This window comes from Mixophyes fleayi, chromosome 6, assembly GCF_038048845.1.
Source record: "Mixophyes fleayi isolate aMixFle1 chromosome 6, aMixFle1.hap1, whole genome shotgun sequence".
Classification (NCBI taxonomy): Eukaryota; Metazoa; Chordata; class Amphibia; order Anura; family Limnodynastidae; genus Mixophyes; species Mixophyes fleayi.
The window spans coordinates 29301035-29314550 of NC_134407.1; the positions used below are offsets into that span (position 1 = coordinate 29301035).

The 13516-nt window shown below is 42.2% G+C and overlaps 1 protein-coding gene across 1 annotated transcript in view; it reads right to left on the reverse strand.

Moving 5' to 3' along the window:
• Positions 1-315: 315 nt before the first annotated feature.
• MARCHF5 (membrane associated ring-CH-type finger 5) overlaps positions 316-13516 on the reverse strand; it is a 53678-nt gene continuing 40477 nt past the window's right edge. Inside the window, exons 4-6 of the mRNA XM_075216158.1 lie at positions 5972-6155; positions 5258-5424; positions 316-3294 (exon numbers count right to left, since the gene is read on the reverse strand). Coding sequence (XP_075072259.1) covers positions 3178-3294; positions 5258-5424; positions 5972-6155 — 468 coding nt within the window. The 3' untranslated portion in view covers positions 316-3177. The remainder of the gene's footprint in view (positions 3295-5257; positions 5425-5971; positions 6156-13516) is intronic.

Genomic DNA, 13516 nt, shown 5'->3' on the forward strand with positions numbered 1-13516 from the left:
GGGCAGCACACTGTCCCTGCCTGTCACGGCTGGATGGACCTGCACATACTGTGCAGCCGTCGGCAGCCTAAACTGTTAGAAAGGGGCGGGGCCTAATTCGCCCCGGGTACAGTCGTTTTCTAGATCCGCCCCTGTACTAACACCACCGGATGTGAGTATCCACAAGTACTATTACTAAGGCAGTGGCTGTAGGAATATCACATGTACAATTGAGGGTCAGATACATCCTGTTTAAAGATTTCGCATTAACGGATGCTCTAACTTCATTTCATTTGTGAATTAAATGTACACAAATCATTACCAGCTTACACATCATTTCAAGAACGGAGGACCCCAAACATCCATATTTATTTGGAAATATATATTTTATTAATATTTAACATCAAAAGAAAAAAAATCATGTTTACAGCAGAATGTGTTACTTTAATTGAAGCCAAAAATCTGCAAAACAAGTTTCTGTGACGACTCTTGGCTTATATGCACAACTAATCAGTGCCTGAATATTGAAAAGATAGAACACTCTGTATAAGGTGATGGGATATCATTACAACAACACAGTACTGTCACTAAGTGTAAGATGTGAACGTGGGATGATACAAGTCACACTGTCCCAGATCAGTAGGCCGAGACCAGACTTAGACCTGACAAGCTCATCGGATCCTGTCCCAGCTAGAGGAGGTCGGCTCTGGCTATAAAGTGTCACTTACTTCATAAATTCGATTTCCTGGCTTTTGAAACCAAATTGAAGAGTGGCATTGACACTACAGGGATATTACCTTATTCAACATATACAGCAGTAAATAATAGCCTTGTCAAGGTAATAGTATGAAGGCCTATGTGAAGTTATGACTGAACTCTATTTATTTCATGTCAAATACTTACATGGATTTACTTTGTGTTTTGTTGTGATGGGTCTACAAGGGAATATGTTGCTTTGAGTGGAAAGCTTCTAGTCACCTGCTGGGCTCAGCCAGAACTGCGAAGATCCCAGCCTATTAATCCATTAGGAAGTAGTGACACTGAGGAGGCATGAGGAAGCCATTATGTCAATGAACCAATATTCATGGAGAATGTGGGCCATTGTTTCATAGAAGCCAGCAGTGACGTCACTGAGGGGCCTCAGTACAGCATGCTGAATGCCAAAGTCATATCACTGTTTACTAGTGAATTGAAAAGCTGCATTCTTGTACAATGGCTGCCTCCACTGTGTGTTACCGGGGGGGGTTTTATCCTAAACATGAACTGTGTTGAAAAATCAGAGTAAAGGAAAGAGGACATACGATTCAAACTACTGAAAGTGGATGTATACTCCTGACTGAGCTGCCACACTTCTCCTGATTGGCTGGGAGGCTCCGCAGCAGGGCGAACCCCATTAAACACAGTGACCCAGATGTGTCATGTGATCAGCTTAAATTAAATCTCGGGCAGCCTCTTGGAGAAGGTAGCCCAAGCCGTGGTAGAGCCTTGTGACCGAAATAAACACTGCAGCTCGGGTGGCGACATCTATCCCTTACAGAAAACAACATGACAATACATTTTATCAAATGTATGGAATCTAATTACATCTATTCTAGTTTAACCATATTTTACTAATTAAAAACATTGGTGACGGTATTCCTTAGTTTTCTTCTAGCGGTGCTAAGTCTGCACTTACTCCGCACCAGTTACCACTAAGTCATCCTTCCAGATTCATGAATAAATATATAGGGGGAATTCAATTTGCCGCGATGTTGCTCAGTACAACGCGGTTGCACGTTTTTACCGTTACCACGGTAAAATCTACTCTCATTTTTCCTCTCACCTCTATGGGGTGCGAGTAAAAATCTGCAGAGATTTCTGTAAGAATCTGAAAAACATTATGGGGGAAACTCAATTGTTCAGTTATTTCTTATCTCCAGTGTCCCCTCTTTCCTGCTGGTATTACTGCACTGATGCCACAACCGTAAATGAAGTGTGGGGGGCAGTTGGCAGCATTATTGTATGTTTAAAAAGAAAGAGAATAGTATTGAACTGGTGTTTATATCTTGGATATGGATTGAACTACAACAATCCTTACTTGATGCTTTAAAAAAAAGACACAAACATTAGTTTTATGATAGGATAGAAAGTGTATTTAAAAAGAAAAAAAAAAAAAAGAGCTCCGTAAGATTGTGGTGGCATTATGCCATGTGCGCCAGCAGCTGGCAGCTAGTAACCAGCGAGTGACAGATACACCCACCTGCTGTTTCCAAATCTGCCTCCTGGACCCCTGTGTGACATGTGGGAAACACCCAGTATAAACATCTTCATTTGTGATATTTAAAAAAAGGCAAATCCATAGATTCATAACGTTTGAATGAGCTGCTACTAAAATAGACAAGTTTATGAAGTGATCCTTCCTCTTAAAACACAATATGATGACTTGGATTCACATCTGTGTTACTATGACAAAGCACATGCAGTATAAGGCTGGAGATGCTTCCAATCCTGCACACAACAAGGAGAGGACAAGAACACATTCCCTGGATCAGTAAAACAAAACCAACAGTATTTCTACAGTCAATCGAGCAGAACAATTATAAATACGCTTTTGGTTGCAGCGTTCAATCAAACGAATTACAAGATGCTAACACAAGAAGTGTAGGGAAGAGAGAAAACTGAATATTTCACATCTGTTTTGTGAACACACTAGGACACTGGTGCATTGTTACTGCACCAGTGCCTGTCGCTTCGCAGTCTATCGCCAACAGCGAGACCTGAAATCTTCTCATTTGGCAGCAATGTATGAAAATGACATTTAAAAAAAAAAAAAAAATCCCTCTATTATTCCCTACGTTTAAGCCATTGTGCAAGTGTTCAAAATATAAAAATGTCATTCAAATACTTCCACTTATTCCTCTTCCAAGCTTGCATTTTATCCGTCAGGTATACATTTTTCTAAAGGGTCTATAACCAGCACGAGATGCAAAATAAAAATGGTTCAAATGACACAATATTAAGAACGTCTACAGCCGTATAAGGAGATATCCTGCCATCCGCTGAGTCCTCTATCCCGCCATACAAAAGTGGTTTATGGTGTGTTGTAGAAAGGGGAAGCAGCGTGTTGAAGAACCCCAGGGCTGTGCGATGGCGAGCAGTCACTACAACACAGAGGAGCCGCACGGAGGGGACTGTACGACACACAGAGGTTTGTAAGAATTATACTTCTTCCGGCTCCGGGTTGTCGAGGATCTTCCGATGAGCCTGGCGCAAGTACTGCTGCTGTTTAAAATACACCTTGAAAGCTCCTTTTATGGCAACAAAAGCAATCCCACCCTGAAATACAAGAGAGAGTCACGTAAAGATGGATTCTAAGGGGCCGTGTCGCAATATACACCCTCGTTTCACTGGAATAGCAGGGCACATCTGAGCCATAATAAATGTAGTCTCATTTCACAATACAACTCTCCTTTAAATGGCTGAAAACAGATTTATACCTTGCACTCACCGTTATAGCCAGTATAAACACTATGTCAAACATCTCCAGATCTGTCAAGGCATGGAAACATTTATCTATTGGATAATCATGTATTTTAAGCTTAGAGACTCTATAAAGGAATTTATACAGGAATGATATTTTTATTTTTTAATCCAGAGCGCTATTTACTTCCTTCTATCTTATTCTAGGATCTTTCTGGATACAGCGTAGGCTGGCGAATGATCCTGTACCTGTAGTTTGTTTAACTGTTCTGAAGATGTAGGTCTCTTATTATGCTTCTTGTGACATTGCTACATTAGACGCACTTAAAAAGTGTCTTCTATGGAAATCTCTAAGGCAATTGTAAAGCAATTGACAGGTTACAGGAGTTGTCGTTTTAGCCATCAAACCAATTTCAAGCAGAGCACTGAAAGGTAGGAATCTATTTCTGCACAGCCATCATTCCAATGGATGTGTACACAGAGACTGATTACCTGCAGCACAGACACTGCTGGGACAAAGCAGGATTTACATACAGGCATTGACGTCCCTTTCTGTCTGTGGGAGCACGGGTGTTCTATGTCTCCAACCATCTGGGAAGTAGTGAAAATACAGGATGATGGAGAAGCTGGATTGGGCCCCTCTGACTGTTGGGTGCTGCCAGGAACGGTACGTACACAGTTAATCACTAAAATAATCCTGCATATTTTATGTGTGTTCTTTAAAAACAAAACAACCAAACTAACAGCATAAAGCTCGGTAGACCCTAGAGCGGCAGTGAGAACAATGGATTACTGTGACCATTCCTCTGTTCTGCAGGGAGGTGTTGGCTGAATATATCTTTCATACATTGCACTGTGTGTTGTTCTTTGCACCTTGAGTCAGATAAATGAAAGATATTATAAATTGTTCCTAGTATTAGAGATGGATGTCTGCCTTTTGGGTTTTTCTACTGTAAGTACAAATACATTAATGTACAATATTTTTCTACAAAACGTGAATGGTGGTAATTCCATCATCTCCTACCAATATCTTATTCGGGTGTCCTAATCCTCTGATGACACAGCCTCTTGCGGGCATGGTGCAATGACTGGGCAGGATTGGTGCCCTATCCAGAGGTCTGAAACATGCCAGGGAGCAGGTAACAGGAAAACCTTTATAGAGGGACAGCAGAAACCGCCATCTAGCATATCCATTCCCCAGCACCAGAACATTTTGGAGGTTTTAGGGCTGTAAAACGTTCCAAGCTAGCTTCCTATGCCAGGGTGTGTATGGTTTGAGTAAATGACCAGACAGGTCCACTCTGACATACACCTGTCATATCATGGATAAACACAGGACATAGCATTTCTAAATAGGTCCCCCACCGAACCACGTGCATGACCTAATCTTTGTGGATTCTACTTAACATGGACCATCCTGTCTCTGTAGACAGTAATCTATTTCTATGGAGTCCATGTAAGCCCACTTTTGTTTTGTGTTGACTAGATAAACTAGGGAGTCTGTATACTGAGGCCTGTAAAACATTAATGGTAAACCATACACTGTATAAAACTTAACTACTAGTATAGTATTTATAAACATATAAATTAAAACTGATGTCGGAGTGGGTCAAAATTACTGTTTCTACAACATATAAGATGCGCTCGCTGGGGTCAGCGAGCACATAAAGTATTGGTGGGCATTACTCTGTGCTCCCTGTATGTACACACTGCTGTCTAGCTGACTCACATCTAACACACAGCTGATAGTGAATACAAATTGGGTCCTTTTATATTTTCATGGGTTGAACTACTACTATTGAACCAACAGAATCCTTACCAAAATTGTCCTTTGTAGATTGGAATTAACACTGCTAAACATCAGCTTGCCAACGATTGTAGCAATGGTGGGAAAGACAAGAGCTCCGCACAGTATGCGGGTAGCAGAGACATGATCTGCCAGCGGGTTGGCTTCAGCTGGTACCCGAGGGACTGGGCATCCGATTCCTGAGGAGAACGGGCAGAATTACAGCACAAGGACAATAAGATAGTACAATACATAATAAGGGAGCTTCGTAAGGCTGCATATGAGAAAAAAAACCTTTAACATGCAAGTGACAAAATCAGTATTATCATCCTATAAAGCATATTTCACAGACCTGTACAATAAGGGAGAACAATGTAAACTGATGATTAATAAATACAGAAACAAGGTAAAACGTAGTAAGCAATCCTTTCCAGCTTTTACATCAAGGGGAACTCCGCCTTCAGATAATTACGTTGTCAGGCTCATGGATACGTCGTCAGAGGAGCTCATTCCTGTGCATCTGATATGTCACATAAAGAGTAACAAAAATAAACACATCTGCCTGGACAACAGAATTCCCTAAAGGCGGAGTTTCCTATCGAGTTTATCTCATGGAGTTACTGTCACAGTAGTAGAGTACGTACAGGTCACTTAGACAAACAGATGTCAGTAATATGTGGAATACACAGCAATGGTTTGCCTACCATGCACTCAGTCTTTACAAAGTACAATAAAAATGACCTTTACCTGGAAATATGCTGTTGAGTATTTGTAATTTGTTGGAGTATTTACGCCACAGCCTGAGCACATAATCCTCCCAGCGAATCATTTTACCCAGGATCAGCATGACGGGTATGGTGGGAAGACCAATCAGCAAGAAGAGAGGATCGGCCCGTTCCATCACATCTAGCCCTTCCTTGTGGCCCACCACCTGGAGGAATAAAAACATCTTATATGGTGACCGTTATATGCAGAACAGACAGCTTGGTTTGTATTCATGTGTGTGACAGATGTTGTACAACTATAGTCACACACACCAAACACAGGAGTTTAGTTAAGGTCTACAGGTAGCACCTAGGTCAGAACAGAAACAATTAGGTCTGGGAATCCCCTTTCATAAAGTCACTCAAATCCAAGACAGAAAACTGTAAAAGAAATAATTTTTACCTCACACTATCGATGGGGAACATTTCTTACATTTGTTAATGGCCGCATTAAACAGATTTTACTAGGAGTCAGTTATATGCAGCAAAGGTTCAGGGCGGGTTTCTTCCATAGTCGGAGGAATATCCAGAGGTCGCACGCCAGTGATTTCAAATGGAATTTAGAGGAACAGAACATTTTTAGGGGCCAATTAGGCAATTTGATGGGTGTGTACTTAAATGTACTATTTTTGTTTTGTTTACAAGACTTTCCATACATGGGTGTACAGCGCACCCACAAAGCATATTACTACTTAACAAGGAACACATATAAATTATACAAAATATTATAATATATAGGCCAATAACCAGCATATTACACCCATCCCAGCATATACATGGACCTGGCACAGTGACCTGGATGTACCTAACCACATTAACCCCGCAGTGCCTGGCACATACCAGCGTGTGATAAACACATTAACTTACAGTATCACAGTACTCCCACTGCTAACCAAGAACGAATAAAGATTCCTATATAAGCAGGTACTATATATATCCATGGCTGCGGACAAGTTATATAATCCTCACCAGTGTGATGTAAAATACCAGGCAACGGTCTACCATAGCTATATACTGTACACAAAATAAACGGAAGGCAGACTTTGTACTAAGATTATATCCCCAACAGTAAGGCATATATAGGATGGGGGGGGAAGGATCTCACAAAGACAATACAGAAACAAGTACGTCGGCAGGAATAAAGTAAAGTAAAAACCATTAAGCAGCTTCATTATAAGGGGCCTAGGTCTAAATTACAGCGCTCCCCTACACCGGGTGCAGGAAGCAGTTTTTATTGTGTAGCCATGGCGACTGGGGCCGCAGCTTAATCTCACATAAAGGACATCACAGCTGGTTCCACATCACTGAGCGGAATTTACATCCAGAAAGGAAAACACAGGATTAGGGCTTAGTGCTGACGCTATAATTATGTCACTGGTTTCTTACCAACAGCTCACGTGTATATTTATACATTTTATTTATTAGAGAGAAACTAATGGCTGTTGGGAAGGCAGTGAGGATTCTGTTTGCTGCTTCACAGACCAAACCAGTTGGTAACGGAGGATGATGTGGGGTCTCTCCAACCTTGATAGATATATAACCATATCATTTCCAGCCATGCAAAAGACTGTTACACAAGAAAGCAGCATTGAAAACACACTTACAGGAGCTAATGACTGATTTATGACCCGTGGAGATTGTGTGAAGTGCAGAGACCTGAGTGGTGCATTGCAATGGAGCACATATGCTGTATACCGAGCACTGGAGAGCGTTAAATACTTAATGTGCTACCTAACAAAGCATCGGAAAAACAACAAGTCCGCCTCCTGCCCCTCCACGCAGTCTTTGTGAGTAATCAGTTATATATTTGGTATGCAAATACACACAACAGGAACCCCCAGAGATTGGCAGAAAATCAAAGACAACATTGACATAATTAGCACAGATGTCAATTAACAACGATAATCATGGTTAACGTTTTCTTTTTATACTTTGATTACTCATTAACTGGAAGAAAAAGGCTTTTTTTTTTTTAAACAAAGGGAATTTATGTCTGTGTGGTTCAGGGGCTGATGTAGTGCTATTTAATAGTTATACAAAACACCACCATAGAGAGTGTCATTATTTGGGACCCCCTAGCGGTGCTGCTTGACAAATCCTCTAGTAATGGTGGTGAGATCACCTTAAGGAGACACTAAGACGTACAGCGATCCCTCCCTTTACCATCATCCCAAACCTGGCATCACAGAACAGTGTTGTTATAAAGAAGGTTCCAGTGTGTTACAGTCTAGGTGGTGGTAAGAGAGGGTAGCAGTATAAAGAAGGTTACATTGTGTTACAGTGTAGGTGGCGGTAAGAGAGAGCGGCAGTATAAAGAAGGTTCCAGTGTATTACAGACTTGGTGGCGGAAAGAGAGAGCGGCAGTATAATGAAGGTTCCAGTGTATTACAGACTTGGTGGCGGAAAGAGAGAGCGGCAGTATAATGAAGGTTCCAGTGTGTTACAGTCTAGGTCAGGCCTGTCCAACCTGCGGCCCTCCAGGTGTTGTGAAACTACAAGCCCCAGCATGCTTTGCCAGTAGACAACCAGTTGATAGCTGGAAGGGCATGCTGGGGCTTGTAGTTTCACAAGACCAGGAGGGCCGCAGGTTGGACAGGCCTGGTCTAGGTGGTGGTAAGAGAGAGTGGCAGTATAAAGAAGGTTCCAGTGTGTTACAGTCTAGATGGTGGTAAGAGAGAGTGGCAGTATAAAGAAGGTTCCAGTGTGTTACAGTCTAGGTGGTGGTAAGAGAGAGAGTGGCAGTATAAAGAAGGTTCCAGTGTGTTACAGACTAGGTGGTGGTAAGAGAGAGTGGCCATATAAAGAAGGTTCCAGTGTGTTACAGTCTAGGTGGCGGTAAGAGAGAGTGGCAGTATAAAGAAGGTTCCAGTGTGTTACAGTCTAGATCAGGGTTGTCCAACCCGCGGCCCAGCATGCTTGTAAATGTGGCCCAGCAGGAGTTTTGGTTGTGGCAAGGGGGCAGCGCTGTTAATGGAAAAAAAAATCCTGCAAAAAAAGAGAAAGATAATAAAATACTTACCTTGTGGTCACGCAGACCCTCCTTGGTCTCCTCCTCCATGCGGCGCTCACAGTGAATGTCGGGGGCGTGATGTCATCACATCCGACATCCATTGCGGAGCACAGCACATAGGAGTCACCCGCGCGAACTATCAGCAGCAGTGAAACGGAAAAAACAAGAGAAGAGGATCAGAGAACAAGCCGATTAAAAGGTAAGTTAAGGGTTTTTTTTTTTATTATTTCAAGGGACGCTGACCAGTGCACAAACTCACCTGTCCTGGAGCATCACGGACCTTATCTTCCTGTCTTAATGACTGCTGTATTGAAGCCCTTCATAAAATGTTATAACAATATCACTTGATGTTTGACAGCAGCCATTAGCATGTCATTGAAGCACTGAGCAACAACAAGGAGCATTAGCAATGTTTTCTATGTTTTTTTTGGATGATCAGCTATCATTAGTGCTAGTGTATTTTATGTGCGGCCCAAAACAACTTGTCGCCTTCCAATGTGGCCCAGGGAAGCTAAAAGGTTGGACACCCCTGGTCTAGATGGTGGTAAGAGAGTGGCAGTATAAAGAAGGTTCCAGTGTGTTACAGTCTAGATGGTGGTGAGAGAGAGTGGCCATATAAAGAAGGTTCCAGTGTGTTACAGTCTAGATGGTGGTGAGAGAGAGTGGCAGTATAAAGAAGGTTCCAGTGTGTTACAGTCTGGCAAGCTCCACACAGATGGGACCAAACTCATGATCCCCAGGTCCGTGAGGCAGCAATGCTAACCACTGGTGGATCCAGATGGGGGCAATCGCTCCCCCCTAGTAGCAATCTTCATACCTTTAATTACAGCCAAGAGATCTGATCAAAGGAAAGTATGGGGCGGGGCCAACCAGCGTGAAGGAGGGGCGTAGCTATGCTAAATCCCCTCCCCTAAAAAAAGAAAAGCTAGGTACGTTCTATACATATAGAGCTATATACACACACACACTGAGGGGGACTATTTTTCCTATAAACACACATCCTCATTAACCACATGCAGTAACCCTCGTTTGTAGTTATCAGACAAGTTATGTAACAATAGCTGTAAAGCACACGTCAAACGTCCAGGCCACATCTTGGACCTGAACACGTCTGCAGACATCGGCTACATTCCTGCTGCCTGGAAATCTCTTCGTATGGGTTGATTGGTAAATAACCCATAACATGAAAAGACATTATATAAGCAGTAATTAGCTACATGCGGTGGCACCAAGACATGTTTAAAACACCATTATAATTAATCTATAGTTTGCCAACAGCATTTCTGTCTATAAAAACCCAACTTAAACTCAGGATCTGCAAGAAAAGAGCAGACACCGATGTGTCTAACCTTCCACGTTCACAATTTAACGTGCAGCTTTGTGCATTAAACAGTCAGCAACATCATTGGCATTAAGAATCTGCTGACTAATGGTGATTTGCAGCCTCTACTGGGCTTTAATAATAAAGTATTTATGTCGCAACGGCCACATTCTTTTCATGACTTACCATAATGTTATATCCCCCCCCCCCCACCCGCCCGCTGCTAACCCCCTGATCATAAATCAATTACTTTATAGCTGCTGCGGACCAGGGACGTAATGAAATAATCAAATCATAATTGTGTGCGACGAATATTACCAGCACTGTCACCAAGGCTATCCAATTAATCCTGAATCAAGGGAGAGAATGCTAATACAGGCATCTAATTAAATGGGCAATATATTAACATTCGTTTTACAATGCCTCAATAATAACATGGTTATTCATAGCTCTATATCATGCCAAACACACGGATTATAACACAACAGGAGAAGCCTGGTGCCACACAGGAAATAGATTTGTATTTGGTGAGGGGCATTATGAAGAACCAAAGGCCAACAATGAAGAGATAAGTGGTTTTAATCTCACACACACAATTCTACCACTAACCCACATCATCATCTACTACATGTGCTCAAAATACATCAGGAAAATATAGTTAAGCAATAAGCTACATCTGTGTACTATACAACACTGCTGTCCGGGTGAGGTCTTCAGGGGATGTTTGTTGCTACAATAAGATGGTTTGGTGTTTTGCACATTCAAGAGAGCACACAGAAGGTTACAAACAACACTATATACCTGGAATTTGTCATATGTATAATAATTAAATATATATATTAATAAATGTTACAATATGCCTTTTCATACTGGATCTACATGTATTTTAAGTGCATCAACACCTTCTCTAGAATATCTATAGTAATATGGCAAATAGATATGAAATGTGGAATTCAATCATGGATCTGCCAGGGTCTGTTAAGTTACAGTAAATGGGAATAGATGCGGGGGGGTTCTGACACCTATAACACAGCCTCCGTGTTTGATGTGCAGGGCTGTGAATTTGCTATTTATTGGATACAGATAGACTATAGTCACACACTGTACTGGTGTATGTGTGAATGTTATCTTCTATAATGCTGATTGCACAAGTGGAGAACAATGCAGTCACTCACTGAAAAGTAACATAAATAGAACCACGAACAAAGGAGTAAGCTAAATGTCACAGCCGGCAAGGACAAGATCACCCTGGCAGAGCTTTCAGAGGAAATACAATGCCGAAGCTGATGTGGGCACAGGAAGGTATTTTTTATAGCGCAGACGCACTTTTAAAGCAACCAATAGACATCACATGGCATGTCTCATAAAACCATGGAGAGGACAGGCCTTGGGTTCTGTACTTGTGTTATGTGACAACAGTCAAACGTTTTACTGAGGAACCGCAAAGCCCAGAAACCACTAAATGGTTTCCATGTGTAAGGGATTGGTTCACTTCCAATGTGCAACCACTTGGGATACTTAACAATAGAGAACCATCCAGTTCAGATAACAGTGATAAATATTTGTTACCAGTCCCAAAACAATGAAAAACTGGGACCTTCTCTAGAAATGAAGGAACCAGAAGATATGTGGTTGGGCTTCTATCGCATCATTGGCAGTTACAATGTTCTTTATTGGTCCCTCCTGTGGGTATGGGTAAGTGTGCCCGTCCCACGTTGCCATCTACACAGCTGTCTGTGGACAGATGTGAGTTCTACAACGCTAAACCTCCACATTCTATGATTATATCCTTGGAGAACAAACAACACAACAGCTAATTATACTGCTGGGATATCTGACACATGCATTTACTTGTAATACTCCTATACTATTGTAGGATACCGGCTGCATCTAACATCTTGAGACTGATAATTAAAAAGCATCTTATGTTACAAATGCACCCTGGTGGCAGATACTATACAAGGGATGGCCTCCGACACTTCTGGTGCCGCATCAAACCAAACCAACAGGGGACATGAACAGACTTTTTATTACCTACTTTATTTACAGTAAATACACTTGAAATAAAAAAAAACTACAAAATAACATGTGAACTTTTTTGGTATAATAATTCCAGGGAGATGTACAGTAGTAAGGATGTAACGGTCATATACAAGAGTGAATATTGTATATTCTGCATCTCTGTTTGTTCTCTATGCATTAAAGATGCCTGTTATAGGTCTGCTGCAGTGATATTTACACTGTGCTTTAATGGGAAAGTCATTTCTTCTTATTTTCTTGTTGTAAAGACGTTTCATTGTTTTTTTTTACAGTACAATGAGGAAAGAGGGGGTACAGAACACAAGAGGGGTGTAGGGTGTACAGTTAAGGCAAATCAAAAAACAAAAATGTTAAAATTTTTCAAAAGCATGGTTGTTACAAGGATGTTAGTAGGGTAGTGACAGGGAGAAGAAGGGGGAATACCCGGGGGGATGTTAGTAGGGTAGTGACAGGGAGAAGAAGGGGGAATACCCGGGGGGATGTTAGTAGGGTAGTGACAGGGAGAAGAAGGGGGAATACCCGGGGGGATGTTAGTAGGGTAGTGACCGGGAGAAGAAGGGGGAATACCCGGGGGGATGTTCGTAGGGTAGTGACAGGGAGAAGAAGGGGGAATGTTAGTAGGGTAGTGACAGGGAGAAGAAGGGGGAATACCCGGGGGGATGTTAGTAGGGTAGTGACAGGGAGAAGAAGGAGGAATACCGGGGGGATGTTAGTAGGGTAGTGACAGGGAGAAGAAGGAGGAATACCGGGGGGATGTTAGTAGGGTAGTGACAGGGAGAAGAAGGAGGAATACCGGGGGGATGTTAGTAGGGTAGTGACAGGGAGAAGAAGGAGGAATACCGGGGAGATGTTAGTAGGGTAGTGACATAGAGAAGGAGTAATACCAGGGGGATGTTAGTAGGGTAGTGACAGGGAGAAGAAGGAGGAATACCGGGGAGATGTTAGTAGGGTAGTGACAGGGAGAAGGAGGAATACTGGGGGGATGTTAGTAGGGCAGTGACATGGAGAAGAAGGGGGAATACCCGGGGGATGTTAGTAGGGTAGTGACAGGGAGAAGAAGGGGGAATACCCGGGGGGATGTTAGTAGGGTAGTGACAGGGAGAAGAAGGGGGAATACCCGGGGGGATGTTAGTAGGGTAGTGACAGGGAGATGAAGG